The 16,302-nt window shown below is 42.6% G+C and overlaps 1 protein-coding gene across 4 annotated transcripts in view; it reads left to right on the top strand.

Moving 5' to 3' along the window:
* Positions 1-16,302, top strand: part of ZFYVE26 (zinc finger FYVE-type containing 26) — a 63,623-nt gene that overhangs the window by 30,293 nt on the left and 17,028 nt on the right. For all 4 annotated transcript variants that reach the window (XM_025442509.3, XM_035720236.2, XM_049113289.1 and 1 more), the window contains 11 exons: positions 837-1,033; positions 2,235-2,339; positions 3,984-4,106; positions 4,509-4,685; positions 6,494-6,740; positions 7,468-7,581; positions 10,077-10,240; positions 11,262-11,398; positions 13,286-13,317; positions 13,994-14,130; positions 15,334-15,554. In XM_025442509.3, coding sequence (XP_025298294.1) covers positions 837-1,033; positions 2,235-2,339; positions 3,984-4,106; positions 4,509-4,685; positions 6,494-6,740; positions 7,468-7,581; positions 10,077-10,240; positions 11,262-11,398; positions 13,286-13,317; positions 13,994-14,130; positions 15,334-15,554 — 1,654 coding nt within the window. The remainder of the gene's footprint in view (positions 1-836; positions 1,034-2,234; positions 2,340-3,983; positions 4,107-4,508; positions 4,686-6,493; positions 6,741-7,467; positions 7,582-10,076; positions 10,241-11,261; positions 11,399-13,285; positions 13,318-13,993; positions 14,131-15,333; positions 15,555-16,302) is intronic.

Genomic DNA, 16,302 nt, shown 5'->3' with positions numbered 1-16,302 from the left:
AACAAAACAAAAAACAAAAACAGATTGTGGGCCTGTTTGACAATCCTATTTTAAAAGCTTCCAAAGAATCAGCTCTTTCTGCCCACAGGTCCTGTCCCAATGCTTTGATAAAACACTTTTTTGCACTGAAAAAAATAAAAGCTCCCAAAGAGTCCTTAAGGGAGTTGAGAGCAATGATCTATAATACTCCACTAGAGGGAGCAAGAGTTGGGCATGCTGTAGGAAATGGCTTGGGGGGAGGGTGGGGGGACTTGGCTGCCCTGACGAAAGGAAAAAAATCCCTCCTGGGGAAGGTGGAGAAATCCACTGACTGGCTATGCACTCTTAATTGCTTTGAGTCTGTTTTCAAATCTGTGAAATAGGTGTAAGGAGAGAAAGATCTACCAAGTAATAATGACAGGGTATGAAGGGAGTGAAACTAGTTTACTTGAAATAACTTTCAAGTAGTTATATATGGCACAGAGTAGAAATTGCAGGGAAAACTAAGAGCTCTGCCTACATACTGAGTCTGAAACAGTGCCATCTGTGCAGCATGCCAAAACATGGAGAGCTTCATCTGTTCTGTCTCTTCTTCCTTCATTCCTTCCTTCTCCCTTTGTTCTTTTTTCTTCCCTTTTCTTTCTCTTTTCAGAAAGTCTTGTGACTGTGATTAAGTTCTTAAAAAGAAAAACATACAGCATTTCTCCTTTTCATTTAATGGTTCCAAGTGTAAAAATTAAGATCAGGTCGATCTTAAGGATCCTCCAAGCTCCTGTTTTATGAAATGAAACAAAACTGGACTCTTAAGCTCTTCCAGTGCCAAGTTTGCCACCTCTGGGAATCTTTTCATCTTGCAGACAAAGAAGGTTGGCAGTTCCTATTTCCTGTGAAGGATGCATACCTGAGAAGTCGGCTAACCCTACAGTTTGTGGACAAGTGGCCCCTGGAGTGGTGCTTGGAGATCCTGGCATACTGTATCTCAGACACAACTGTCCAAGGTGAACTAAAATGTGAGCTACAGAGAAAGCTGGCAGAGCTGCGGGTGTATCAGAAGGTATGGTTCCCTGCATCAAGAGAAAGGAAATAGGCTTCCCACCATATTACCAACTTCAGCCTTTTCCTACATGATGGTGGAATTTAAGAAACAGACAGTCTGGTCCTGGCTTTTGTTCTGGATCTGGCTTCTTAGGTGAACAACGAAGAGAGACCTTATATCTATTTACTATGTTATTTTCCTTTTGTAATTTTAAATATATTCGTGAAATAAGGATAGTAAGAACAACAGTCCACAAAGCTTCTTTCTCATGTATTCTTGAGTTTTGTGCATGTTTTATGTTTGTTATATGTTCCTTGTTGTTCAAAAGTTCTTATAGAGCTTAACCTCCATCTTTTTTTTTGAAGATTGTTTTAAATTTCAGCTAAATTTCAAGAACCATTTTGAAAGCTGCGTGAAAATGACAGTTTCGGGCAGCCCGGGTGGCTCAGTGGTTTAGCGCCACCTTCAGCCCAGGGTGTGATCCTGGAGACACGGGATCGAGTCCCACGTCGGGCTCCCTGCATGGAGCCTGCTTCTCCCTCTGCCTGTGTCTCTGCCTCTCTCTCTCTCTCTGCCTCATGAATAAATAATCAAAATCTTTAAAAAAGAAAAGAAAAGAAAGTGACAGTTTCAAAATGAAAGATTATTTGGGAAAATGTATTATTTTCAAGATCAAGAGGCCAGGGAGACAGATTTAGGTGGTATGGCTACATAGCAAGTATAAAGTATAAAGTATGTATACATGGAACCAAAAAGAGTCCAGAGCCCCAGCAGAGCAAGTGAAGATGGCAAGTGAGAAAGATTTTCTTTCCACTCTTCTTCAGCACTTTTCTTGCAGAGCTAAAATGTTGCATTAAAGGGCAATCCCACTGAGAATTCAAGCTGGAAGAGTATCTTAGGTAGAGTTTTTAAGATGGAGGAGCATAGGACAAGTGACCCCAGGAGGCTGAACAAGCTATGAAGCACAGAAGCCTCTGAGAATTGCTCTCATAAGTGAAAGGCCCCAATCCTGGCCTCTCCGTTCAGCCTTTCCTCCCTAAGGATGCTTCACTCAAGTCATTGCTTCATTTGCTTTCATTCCTCTGCTCTCCTGGCAGGTTTTGACAGCTTGACATTGGGACAGAAACCTAGGAATAGCCCATCCCTGAAAACTTGAGTGAGTTGTTCGTGGAGGGTGAAGCTATAATGTGGTTTGATAGCTCTTCCTATCTTTCCTTAGATTCTAGGTTTGCAGGCTACCCCAGTGTGGTGTGATTGGCAGAGTCTGAGGAACTGTTGCATTGAGGACCCATCAACTGTCATGAACATGATTCTAGAGGCAAAGGTACTATTTTCCTGAGTGGTATTCCCCTTTTTCCTCTTCTCAGAGTTGCAACTTTTTACCTGGTTGTATAGACCTCTTTCCATGTATCAGAGTCCACATTTTTTTGGTAGCTACATCGGATTCTTTCATCTTTTTGTGTGTGAAATTTACCAACATAGAAGTGTAGAGAATAATACAATGGATGCATTTATACTATCATCCTACTCTGTATATACAAAGTACAGAATATAGAGCTAGTGGTGGAATTGCTGAATCATCAGGCATAAGTATCCTCACCTTTACTGAGACATTATAGATTGCTCTTAAGATCAGTAAGTCCACTTGCAGTTCCTATGCTCCATATCCTTATAGCATTTGGTATGTCCAACTTTTCCCTTTGTGCCGATAGGATGGTATCTCATTACTGTTTGAATTTACGTTTCCATGATTACTAATGAATGTCTTTTCATATGTTTATTGAACATTTGAGTGCTAAATAGAATCTTATTTATTCTTTAAGGAGCTGATATACCATAGTTCAAAATGTGGATGTGCTCATTCAGATGTTCATGCATTGAGGAAACGTTTATTAACCATCTGTTATTTGCAACTGCACTAGATGGTGGTGAAGCAAAGATAATTAAGCTTAGTCCTTGACCTTGTGTGGCTCACATTTTGGGAAGAGGAGTAAAATGAAACACATCCCTAGATTATTGTTATATATCAAGTGACAGAAGTAAACCCAGGTTGGGAGCACAGGCAGGGCACCTAACATAGCCTGAGAAACAAAGAAGCATCCTGAAAAAGATGGTCCCAAGCAGAGTTGTGGGGAGGGCATTCCAGATGGTACCATATTAAAATACCTGGACAAAGCCTTGGGAATTCCATTCTCTGAAACTTTAATCCAAGGTTCACAAATTGGGGGTAGGGAGTAGCAAACAGGGACATAGAATCCAATGCCCAGGATGCTTGTTTCCCCCATGCGGTATTGGTCTGCCAAATTTTTTTTTTCATGTTGCTTTCACTGCCAACGTTTCAAAATAGGGAAAGTTTTTAATTAAAAAATTTTTTCAACTTTTTAAGCACTGGGACCGCACATTCATACAGCAACAATCAGACCTAAGTAGGCAAAAAAAAACAAAAAAAAAAAAAAAAACAAAAAAAAAAAAAAAAAAGACCTAAGTAGGCACTGTCTCCTTTGTGTTCTGTTTGCCCTTTATTTATTTATTTAATTTCTAATATAATTGACATTTAGTGTTATATAGTTTCAATGTACAATATATAGTGATTCAACAACCCTATACGTTATTTGTCACTGTCTCTTTTGGACAATCTTCTCAGTCTTCCTCACTTCCTTACTATCTCCCCAGGGCTGTGGAAGTACCAGTCACTGTATGTCATGTTTCTTTTTTATGCTAGATCTCAGAGGAAAGTGATATCATTAATCATCAACCTACTTTGATCATTTTTGTAACTCCCTTGCCACTGTCATCCTTTGAGTTTATGAGCCCACTTTAATCCCAGAGTGTAGTTCCCAAGAGCACTTAACCAAACTTTCCTGGGGCTTTACCAGACTCAAGACTGCTGAGAAAAATTAGGCAAAAACTGGATGTGTGACAAGGCTAGTGAGTCAAAGGGATTGAAGCCGTGTATGTTTCTTTCCAGGAATATGGGCTGTGTGAGGAGTGGGGCTGCCTCTACCCCATTCCAAGAGAGCATTTAATCAGCCTACATCAAAAGCATCTTCTCCACCTTCTAGAAAGAGGAGATCATGAAAAGGCTCTGCAAGTAAGCCTCCATCTCTTGAAATTTTTCTTTTGGGATAAGACAAAAAGGTTAGTCAAACCAGATGGCTTTGTTCATGAGAAATATCATGCAAAGCATTTGCAATCTCAGGTCTGCCCCTTCATGTCCTTCAGGAGTCCTTCATGGCCTCAAGATGATTGTAGTCATCTTCAACAGGAGGTGCGTAGACCTGACTTTCATGCTAGATGCTCAGCTGGGTCCAGGATTCTGCTAAAATCTGGTCAAAGTCATCATTTGTGGAGCTTCAGGGATGGTGAAAGAAAGAGTGCAGAGAAGGGGGATTAGTCCAAAATGAATAAACCTAAATGTTCCATCCCAAATAAAACAAGGCTGGACCGAGTTCTTTATGGGCCTCATCTCCCCTCTACCCTTCTCTTACAACAGCTCCTGCAAAGAATTCCTGATCCAACAATGTGCCTTGAAGTCACAGAGCAATCCCTTGACCAGCACCCTAGCTTGGCCGCTTCTCACTTCCTGGCCACCTACCTCACCACTCACTTTTACGGAGAACTAACTGCTGTCCGACACCGTGAAATCCAGGCACTATACATGGGATCCAAGGTCAGGAAGGAAAGGGGGTGATGGGAAGGCATGTCTGGGGGAGAGACCACTGGCCCAGCTTCTACTTCAGAACTTACCCTGTCAGTGGCTCTTCCAGGCACCTGCCATTCTTGTCCTGTGCTATATAAAACTTTTATCCTAGCAACCCACTCCTGAGTCCCTTGGGAGTTGTCATTGTCTTCCTGCCTTGCCTCCAAAGTGAATTCTGCATGGTCCTCTTAAGTTCTCTTTGTGGTTTCCCTGGTATCGGTTGATCAGTGTTCTCAATGCTGACCATGTAGTAGAATCACCTGGACTTTAAAAAAAAAAAATTGTTGACCTTTATCCCAGATCAGTTAAAACTGAATCTTTTGGGGCAGGACCTGGCTATCTTCTGAAGAGATTCTGAGGTGAGGATTTCAAACTACTGCTTAATAACCTAGTTTGTGCTAAAGAAAAAAGAGTTAATTCTCTAGGTAATGAAGTTCTTACCTTTGATGTGTAACCTTGGAGACACTAACAAGAAAAAATTGCAAGCTAGTAAAAAGTAAGCTAGAGAAGGGGGCGGTTAGAAATGGGGCCCTCTAACACTGTTCTTTTTTTTTTTTTTCTTTTCTTTTTTTAATTTTTATTTATTTGTGATACTCACAGAGAGAGAGAGAGAGAATGAGGCAGAGAGACAGGCAGAGGGAGAAGCAGGCTCCATGCACCGGGAGCCCGACATGGGATTCGATCCCGGGTCTCCAGGATCGCGCCCTGGGCCAAAGGCAGGCGCCAAACCGCTGCGCCACCCAGGGATCCCTTTTTTTCTTTTTTAAGATTTATTTTTTTAATTTATTTATGATAGAAAGAGAGAGAGAGGCAGAGACACAGGAGGAAGGAGAAGCAGGCTCCATGCCAGAAGCCTGACGTGGGACTCGATCCTGCGACTCCAGGATCGCGCCCTGGGCCAAAGGCAGGCGCCATACCGCTGAGCCACCCAGGGATCCCCCCCTCTAACACTGTTCTCATGATTCTGATTGGCTCATATCTACCACGTCATGAGTATAGACCTCACTCCACAAATAGAACAAGTGCTAGGAGAACCATCAGTATGAGTACTGGCTCACCTGTTAAGAGTTCAGCTACATAAAGTGTTCCTAAAGAAAATGCTTTTTTTTTTTTTTTTTTGGATGCACTGTTCCTACATGGGGGAATCCTTGAAAATTGGCAGTGAGCAGAGCTAGTGAACATATTTCAAGCCTAGTGATAACAGTCTGTGGGAGCTGAGGACATCATTTACCTATAGGACACTAAAGTGCTAGGTTTAGGCAGCCTACTGACATCACCTTATATTGCTCATTCTAATTAAGCCTCAGACTGACAGAATGGTGGCTGTAAGAATCAGGCAGTGTTCAGCGATACCTGGAGGTGCCACCTGTGGGCCAGATCCAGTCCTCAGCCTACTTTTGTAGATAAGGTTTTATTGGAACATAAGTTCATGCATTCATTTACTTACATATGGCCTGTGACTGCTTTCACACCACACTGGCAGAGTTGAGTAGTTGCCACAGAGACTTTACGGCCCAAAAAGCCTAAAATATGTATTATCTAACCCCTTACAGAGAATGTTAGCCAACCTCTCTTCTAGGTAATAGGTACCTGAAGTACTTCTTGATTGCCACCTGAAAGATTGAAATAGATTGCTTCCTAAAAGACTCCAACCAGTTTCAGTAGTTGGCCATGTGCCTTTGGTCCCTGATCTCCTTCCCCTTCCCAGTAGGAACCTTGGATTTCTTCTGAATTGTGTGTACTGTTTTCTTTACTCTGTGAATCTACCCTACAAACAGGTTCTGCTGACCCTCCCTGAGCCACACCGAGCCAGCTATTCCCACTTGTCCTCTAACCCCCTCCTCATGCTGGAACAGCTCCTCATGAACATGAAAGTGGATTGGGCCACTGTAGCTGTGCAGACTCTGCATCAGCTACTGGCTGGGCAGGAAATTGGCTTCACCATGGATGACGTTGACTCACTGCTTTCCAGATATGCAGGAAAAGCCTTGGACTTCCCGTACTCTCTGAGGGAGAAACGATCAGGTAACTGCCAACATCCTAATGGGGACTCCATGTGGTGGAGGAAACAGCGTACCACATCCTTAGTTGTAATATGCCTTCTTTTATTATTTTGAGTTGATCAAGAGTGAAAGGAATATCCTCCAGAGAGATAACTCTTTGCTATATAGGAGAGCTCTTGGTCTTGGAGGAAGTGGCAGGCTAACCAAAATTAAAGTTTGGTAGGTTATCACTGTGCAAACATAAAGGTTTGGGAGACAAAACATGATGGGAGTGGTCTCTGTTTGGCCTTGGTGCAGTGGACTCTTATGTACTGTCATTCTGCATTGAGGGTGTGCAGTGCTCACAGGGTCACATCAGATACCGCTACTACATGAGCTAAGTCTCTTTTAGAATGAAGAAAATGGATATATGTAGGCTGATATTCCCAGACAACTTTTTATTTTTCTTACTCTCTACCCTCCAGGGCCATTATTTGAATGTCTTCTACTTCTCTCTGGGCATTTTTAAAATTTATTTTGTAAAATCTTGGCAGCTACTTCACTACTTCATGTGTCTATAACATAGTTTGCTTTTTGAGGAGTTGAAGAAGCATTCCTGCTGTTGTCTTGGAAGTACCTCCACCATGCTTTTTATACCAGGCAGAATCATGGAATGACAATCAGCAAAACAACAGAGATTTAAGCTGAATGCCTAGCAGAGTGATGCTTATGGTAGGACGATATTTTGTCAGCATTTTCCCTCTCTACAGATTCTGTGACTCACCTCCAGGAAGCCAGTCAGGCTTCGGACCTTGAGACCTTGTCTAGATCACCATCAGCAGAATTCTCTGCTGCTGTTGCTACTCCTACTGCTCCTGCTCCTGGTAAGAACAGGTTCTGAGAGTTACCCATCGTTTAGTTCAAACTTGCCTTTATTCTGACTTTCTGATTCTTTAGCCTCTTTTTTGTTTTCCAGTTACAACATTCTTATTTTATTTTCTTGGCTTATTCCAGCTTTGTATTTCCCAGAAAATTTATCAATCAATTTTCATTATTTGCAGTAGTATTTCTATAAGATTTCTGCAAACACTAAACTAGCAGATACTAAACCATTGCTCATCAGGAAGATGTCTGTATGTGGTGTATGTGTGTGTGTGAGTCACTTAGATTGAAACTGAAAACAATTCATCCTAGTAGATTTTATTTTGAAATTGAAATTGAAAATAATTCATCTTAAAAAAAAAAAAAAAATAATTCATCTTAATAAATTTTATTTTCTTTATTTTACCAAAGAGAAAAAGAGGTTTAAAGGTGTTAACATGACTTGCCTGAGTCAAACCCACTAGTGAGTACCTGTTGAGTTTGGAATTCAGACCTGTCCAGCTAGCCCGAGAGCTAGAGCTTCTTGCCTTACCCCACCCTGTCCCCTCCCATCTCCATCCTCTGGTCACCTCTGTATGAGAGCTGAAATACGAAAGCAGAACATCACCTTGTTCATCTTCAGATGAGAACCTGCATGTCAGGCAAATCAAATTATTCATCACTCTGCCTATATCTACAAAGGCACGGCAAATACTGATTTTGAAGTTACAAGTAAATTTTGATGAGTGGGCAAATGCACAACTACTGACTGCTAATAGAGAAGATAGAGTATATTCAGTCCTCATGATCATCCTGGCCCTCTGCTGCAAGATCGTTATTTATGTTTGTCACCTACTCACCTATGTTTGTGCAGGCTCCTTGAAAAACTCAGCTGTGTCTTGATCACCCCTTTTCACTACCCTCCTCTTCCCCACCATCCCTCCTCTTCCCCAGTCCCTGGCCCTTTGCACAATGGCCTACAGTCCTCAGAAGAAGCTCAGAAAGTGTTTGTTTTGCCAACAGTCAAGGGAGCAGGATTCCAGGAAGAGATCTATAGGTGGTATCAGGAGTCACTGTGTTTTTCAGTTCTCTTCTTCTGCGACCTGCCAACATTGTTCCGCTAGTCGACAAGAAATTTCCTTAGGTACCAATAAGCAAAGACTGTGGCATTTCACAGCCATACTTTGAAAATTAGCCATGCTTTACAATAACCAGTAGACCTGAGGGAAGGGCTCAGACTTACAGAACTACAAACAGCCTCCTGCATCTACAAATGGCAGTCTGAGCAACTTTGGTTTAATTTTTTTTAAATCTTTTTATTGTAGACATTTTCCAGTATACAAAAGTAGAATAGTGTAATAGTGTCCCACATATGTATCCCCAACTACAATAATTACCATCTCATGATGACCATTCTTGTTCCATACCAGGTTATTTTGAAGCAAATCCTAGATATCATATGATTTTGTTTATAAATGTATCAGTATATATCTTTAAAAGGTAAGGAATTTATAAAGTAAAACTGTAACATCTTGGGATCCGTGAGTGGCACAGCGGTTTGGCGCCTGCCTTTGCCCCGGGGCGCGATCCTGGAGACTCGGGATCGAATCCCACATCTGGCTCCCAGTGCATGGAGCCTGCTTCTCCCTTTGCCTGTGTCTCTGCCTCTCTCTCTCTGTGACTATCATAAATAAATAAAAAAACTTAAAAAAAAATAAATTAAAAAAAATAAAACTGTAACATCTTCATCATACCTAAAAACAAATTAATGATTTTTTATTATTACCAACTATCCAGTCAGTATTCATATTTCCCCAGTTGTCTTGTTAATGTTTTCTTACTGTTTTAATTTTTTTTTAAGATTTTTTATTCATTCATGAGAGACACAGAGAGAGACAGAGAAATAGGCAGAGGGAGAAGCAGACTCCCTGCAGGGAGCCCAGTGCGGGACTAGACCTCAGGACCCTAGGATCAAGACCTGAGCTAAAGGCATATGCTCAACCACTGAGCCACCCAGGTGCCCTTGTTAATGTTTTTTTTTTTTAATTGGTTTTCCTAGAACCAAAATCTGAATAATGTCCACACATGGCATTTAGCTAAAATACTTCTCAAGTTTCTTTTAATCAATAGGTTCCCCTACCTCTTTTTTATTTATCTAGTTTATTTGTCCTGTAGAGATTCCCATATGCTAGATTTCGCTGATTGCCACCCTCTAGTCTTGGTCTCAGTCCTCTGTATTTCCAGTACACTGATAGATCTAGAAGCTTGTTTGATTCAGGTTTAATATTTTTTGGTAAGTATATTTGATAGGTGCTTGTGTGCCTTCCATCAGGAGACACACACACAGTGTCCAGGTGTCTCTCTTTTTATAATTCAGTCAGCCATCAATGACCATTGTGCTGGATATGTTATTTCAGTAGGTGTTTGACACATGGTGAAATTCTGATTTTTCTCATTCCTTCATTTATTAGCTGGACTATTGATCACCTTTTACTCTGACTTTGGCTCTGACTCCCAGGTGTCTCCACTGTACATTCCCCCAGTCCAAGGGAAAGGAGCTTCCCAGAAAGTCAGACTCCACTGGAGTTTGTCCCCCCAGCAACACCCCCTGGCAGGCATCAATGGGTGCCTGATGAGAGTGCAAGCATCTGCATGGTCTGCTGCAGGGAGCGTTTCACCATGGTAAGCAGTGTTGGTCTCCAGCTTTGCCTGGAGAGGATGTGAAAGGAAACCACCAATTCATGAGCCCAGAGTTTATAGTCTATCCTGCTATCCCCAAGAGAATATTGGTATTTTCAGAAGAACTACCAAATCTAAGACTTTGGGTTTAACTTTGACCTGATCAGGTGTATTTTCTGTATTCAGACAGGTGGTAGATACCTTCGGGTAACCTTAAATTCTAAAATCTTTGCCATTCTCATGAAATGACTAAACAGAGGCAGAGTGGTATAACAGAAGGAGTCACTATCACTTATACAAGGAGATCTTGTCTCTAGCTCCCCTTTCACCATAAGACAGGTGGCCTGGTGGTGGTTGTATGTACTGTCTCTGGAGATAGGACCTGGGTTCTAATCCTAGATCTGCCTCTTACTAGCAGTATGACTTTTTCAGTCTCAAATGCTCACTTGTAAGTTAGGGATGATACATTTTTTTGGCCCATGGGGCTATAAGGACCAACTATGATGACAAAAGTACACTTACCACTGTACTGACTGGCATATTAGCTCAAGGCTGACAAGAACAACAATGATTTGATTTCTGTGTGTCTCATTCCCTCATCTATGAAGGAGGTATAACATGTAAGCCTCTTACAGTGAAATGAGGCAGTACTAGTGAAAGCATCTTTTTCTTTTCATCATCATCAATGCCGTGAAAACATGTGATTTGCATTGGCTGAGTAAGTCAGTTCTTCCCTACTGTTTTTGCTGTGTCTTCACACATTGCCTCCACAGACAGGTAAAACTTGTCAGGAACTATTGCAAAACTGCCCATTGGACTTTGCCCACTATCTAAGACATACCTTTAAATGTCAGCTTCTTAAAGGTATGGGCTTGGTATTCTTTCTCAGTAGAAGCCCAAACACCTGGTGTTCTTAGTAAGTTGCAGGTGGCTAATACCAAAGATAAGTGGGTTGACAGGTATACTCACAGCTCCTGCAATCTCACCTTCTCTTCCTCCCTCTTCGTTCTCTTCCCAATAATAGTTCAACAGGCGTCACCATTGTCGCCGTTGTGGCCGGCTAGTGTGCAGTGCTTGCTCCACGAAGAAAATGGTGGTAGAAGGCTGCAGAGAGAGCCCTACTCGTGTGTGTGACCAGTGCTATAGTTACTACAATAAAGAGTGAGTGTCCTACAGTGGGGCCACTACTTCCATGGACCTCTGCACACCCACCCTCCCCCGAGGTCAGGGGGTCTTGGTGTCTTATTGTGGAGAGCATCTCAAGTCTGGAACAATTACAGCAAGTTCTAATTTAACATTCATACTGAAATGCCATAAACTCTATAGCGAAATGTTTGACCTAGATTAGAGAAACTTCTAAGAGATGAAACAGAGCTTAAAGCTCTTCTATGATGTCTCTGAGATCAGGACACTTGGTTCCCGACTGAGGCCACTAATCTTAGGTTGCCAACAACCTCACCAGTTTTCCTGCTGCTCCTGCTTCCATCCATCTTAGCTGGCCTCAAAGGGACGTGTTCACATCCACTGACTGTTCCAGCATCATTGGCATCAGTTTTAATCCAGCTAGTCATCCTGGCTTGTTATCCACAACTAGAAGAGCCCCCATACCTTCCTACACACAGTTTACCTAGAAACAAATTTCAGAAACTGTTTATACCTCTGGCAAGACAGATTAAGGCTGTTTGCTAGCTTAGTGTTGCTCAATTTTTCTCACTACCTCTAGCAGCAAAGGAGGGTGAGACTAAGGCTCATAGGCCATCTGGGAATATGAGCTAAAGCAACTCCTCAAAAGCAAATTACTTTGAATTCTTCATGTTTTGCTACAGACAAATTGATTTTATATTCTGCTCAGTAGCTCAATAGCATTAAATTTGTTTTAATATGAATATTTTTTGTCATTATTTACCATGATGATTACTGATCTCCTAGGAAGGAAGACGTGCCATTCTTATATTGTAGTTTCTGTGACCCTGACCTACCACTTGCCTCTCTTGGGGTAGGAAACAGAAGAAATATCCATATACCATATTGCTGAGATTGGAAATGAATAGTTAGTATTGATTGGGATTCTTTCATTCAACAATTACTCAGCAAAATCCTTTCCTCAAGGAGCCTCGATTTTAGTGGGAAAACAGGTAACAGACCACAAAGTCATTGGATGAGTGCAGTGGTAGAGACACCCAGCTTAGCCTGATGGTCAGAAGGTGTCTTAGAGGGGTGGCACCTAGTCTAAGCTTTAGAGTATAAGAACTTAGGAAAAGAAGCCAAAACAGTGCATGCAGAAGTAGAATTAACAACTGCGAAAGTAGGGACAGGAGAATATGTGGGTCCTTTGAGGAAGTATGAGTAGGTAGCTGATAGACTGAGGTTCTAGCTAGCATACATTAAACTTAGAAAACTGACAGTTGAGCGAGGAGGACTTGGGCCCAAAGGCTTGGAGCTTGCTCTTTGGCAGCATGGGCTGGGGTTGACCAGCAGGCTTCTCGTGTAGACACTAGACTTGACCTCCAACTTGTGGCATCAGGACTTAGTGTTTGGTGGTGCCAACTGAAGTTGACCAGAGCCAGTGACAGAGTGGGGAGGACTTTTATGAGTTGAGCACAGGTCATGAGTGCAGTGCTCTCAAGAGATAACCAGGCTAGGTCATAAGGTCTTTGCTGAAACTGCAAATGTGGAATACTTTTGCCCTGAGAAGCTATGGAAGAATTTTAAGCAGAAGCATAACAGGACCAGATTTGCTGTAGCTGCAAAGTAAGGAGTAGGTTGACAGAGTCTAGGACACCAATTGGGAAGCCATTATAAAGGCTCTAGCAATAAGTGATAAGAGTCCTCTCTGAGGCAGGGATGGAGAGAAAGATGGGGACATTTAAAGAGGTGGACAGAAAATTGTCAGTGATTAGCTTGACAGGTGAGGGACAGGAAGAGTTTGATTGGTTCCCTGGTACATCTTACTTGGGTAACTGTGTAAATGTCAATGCACTATCCCAGCTTCAAAACAAAAAGGAGGAGAAGGGATCAAGCATTTCTTTTTTCTTTCTCTGTTTCCAGTGTGCCAGAGGAGAATCCAGGACAACCAGAAGGTAAGGCTGAATCACATTCCTGTGTGTCTTCATTTATATGCTCAAGTCTTGGCGTCTTTCTTTGTGTTTCAGCTGCAACTGATACCTTTATTAAAAGTATCAGTTGCAACTCAGTCCAACTTGTTGGTCAAGAAGAAAAGAACATTCTTGTCATTCTATCATGCTATTTCTCTTAAAGTTTACCATCCTATTAAGCTACCATACTGCCTCATTAGCTTCCAGCATTCAGAAAGCCAGCAACCAGAGAATTTGGTCCCTAACTTTGAGTAGGTAGTTTTCTTTTTTTTTTCCTCTTAGATTCCCTTTCACCTCCATCCTACCTCCAAATGCTCCCTCCTTCCCCCTTGGCAATCACTATTAATAGTTTGGTTCATATCCTCCCACAGAGGTTAGTTTTTAGGATACCCAGTGACTCAGCCCTCCATTTGAAAAGGCTGTACATTTCAGAGTTTCTTGTGTGAAGCAGTGGGGTTGTCTGATGCTGTAACCATCATCTCAGAACTTCCCTGGGGAAGAAAGTTTGAGGTACACAATGAGATCTCCTAAAGGAAATAAAAGGGTCCAAGAAGAGACAGAGGCCCTGAGATAGTGCATATAGCTCACGCCAGTTTTCGGGCTGGGGCTACAGTGGACTGCTGGTTAGAGAATGACACTTGAACGACACTTCTCTCCTCAGCACCAGACAGCTCCAAGAGTGAAAGTCCTCCATACTCAGGCGTGGTGAGAGTCCCCAAAGCAGCTGAGGTGGAATGGATTTTGGATCTGAATGAGGAGGAAAATGAGCTGGTGCGGAGTGAATTTTACTATGAGCAGGTAATAGCAATAAAACTTGTTGGTCATTTGAGTTTCTTTACAATGTGTAATTATGGCAAGAAATGCAGAGATAGGGCAAGCTGGGTGGCTCAGCAGTTTAGTGACGCCTTCAGCCCAGAGTGTGATCCTGGAGACCCGGGATCGATTCCCATGTCGGGCTTGTTGCATGGAGCCTGCTTCTCCCTCTGCCTGTGTCTCTGCCTCTCTCTCTCTCTCTCATTCTGTGTGTGTGTGTGTGTGTGTGTGTGTGTGTGTGTGTGTATGTGTGTCTCACGAATAAATCAATAAAATCTTAAAAAAAAAAAGAAATGCAGAGATAGGTGAATACAGCCTGGCCTTCACATGGGAGCTAAGACAAGTAAACCAAATGAGACAGAAGATGAAGAGCATCTTGGAAATATATGAGAGCAGGTTGGAAAGGGCTTCAGGGGGGCACCTAGATGGCTTAGTCAGTTAAGCATCTGACTCTTGGTTTTGGCTCAGGTCATGACCTCAGAGTGGTGAGATTGAGCTCTCTGTTGGAGCCTGCTAAAGATTCTCTCTCTCCCTTTCTCCTTGCCCCTCCCTCTACCCCCTCTCTAAAGAAAGAAAGAAAGAAAAAATAAAAACAAAATTTAAAAAAGGAAAGGCTTCATGGAAGAACTAGCATTTAAGATGATCCTTAGAAGAATGTAGGTGTGTGACAAGCAGAAATCTGGGGAAGGTAAGGAGAATGAGGATAGAGGAAGGACAAAGAGTACAAAACTAGAACATCTGAGTAAAGGCACAATGTCACTATTCAGGGCATGATTAGGGGACTGGAAATGGCTTAATGTGAAGGAACATAGAGTGTTCATAGAGAGGCAGTAAAAGGTAGGATTGAAATGGTGATTTATGGTTAGAGCCTTGAATCCTGCAGTAGGAAAAGTGTACTTGAAAGGTTTGGAAGTGTGCTTTGGAATATGAACTCAGCAGCAGTATGTCCAGGCTTAAAGCAGAGACTTCTCCAGCAAGGCAACTGTCGTAGTCCAATGGTCTAGCAGGACCATTAGAATATCTGAAATGTGTTTAGTTCCACTCCCGCTTTGCTGTGGAAGTTTGGCTCCCTCCTGCAGTGTATTTCAAGCCTGGTGGAATAGAAGAATAATTCTTGCCACCCAACTGCATTAGAAGCATGCTTTGGTCCCCAAGCTCACTGCTTCCCTCCTCTTCCACCCTGGCCAGTCCCCCAGTGCCTCCTTGTGCATTGCCATCCTGAACCTGCACCGGGACAGCATTGCCTGTGGCCACCAGCTGATTGAGCACTGCTGCAGGCTGTCCCAGGGCCTCACCAACCCAGAGGTGGATGCAGGGCTGCTCACAGACATCATGAAGCAGCTGCTCTTCAGCGCCAAGATGATGTTCGTCAAGGCCGGCCGGAGCCAGGACCTTGCTCTTTGTGACAGGTAAATGGGAATGAGTCTCTGTTCTTTTACATGGTTAGCAGTTCTGTCTGGTTGCTTTTTCTGGCCCCCTTATGACTTCTCAACCTCACCATCCTCTCTCAGAAGATTCACTGAGTATGTTTTGCACCTCGGTTTGACGATGGTGAAATGCTGCTACCAGATCACAAGTGGTCATCCTCACCCTACCTTGACAGCCTGTGTCCTTCGCTTTCCCTGGGCATATCCTCAAAGCAGTGTAGCCTCTAGCTCTACCCAGTCAGAAAGAAAGTAAAGACTTTGGTTAATTTATAATTAAAATCTTTTTAGGGGCCTTTCGGCCAGAACCGCCATCTTTCAGTAATTAGCCAAAATTAACAACACGAAGGGAAAGAGGAGGGGTACCCGCTATATGTTCTCTAGGCCTTTTAGAAAACATGGAGTTGTTCCTTTGGCCACATACATGTGAATCTATAAGAAAGGTGATATTGTGGACATCAAGGGAATGGGCACTGTTCAAAAAGGAATGCCCCACAAATGTTACCATGGCAAAACTGGAAGAGTCTGCAATGTTACTCAGCATGCTGTTGGCATTGTTGTAAACAAACAAGTTAAGGGCAAGATTCTTGCCAAGAGAATTAATGTCCGCATTGAGCATATTAAACACTCAAAGAACCGAGATAGCTTCCTGGAGCGTGTGAAGGAAAATGGTCAGGAAAAGAAGGAAGCCAAAGAGAAAGGTACTCGGTCCAACTGAAGCGCCAGCCTGCCC

This window comes from Canis lupus, chromosome 8 (genome assembly GCF_003254725.2).
Source record: "Canis lupus dingo isolate Sandy chromosome 8, ASM325472v2, whole genome shotgun sequence".
NCBI classification, from domain to species: Eukaryota; Metazoa; Chordata; class Mammalia; order Carnivora; family Canidae; genus Canis; species Canis lupus.
The sequence above is the reverse complement of the archived record's forward strand: the minus strand, read 5'-3'. Positions and strand labels throughout refer to the sequence as shown.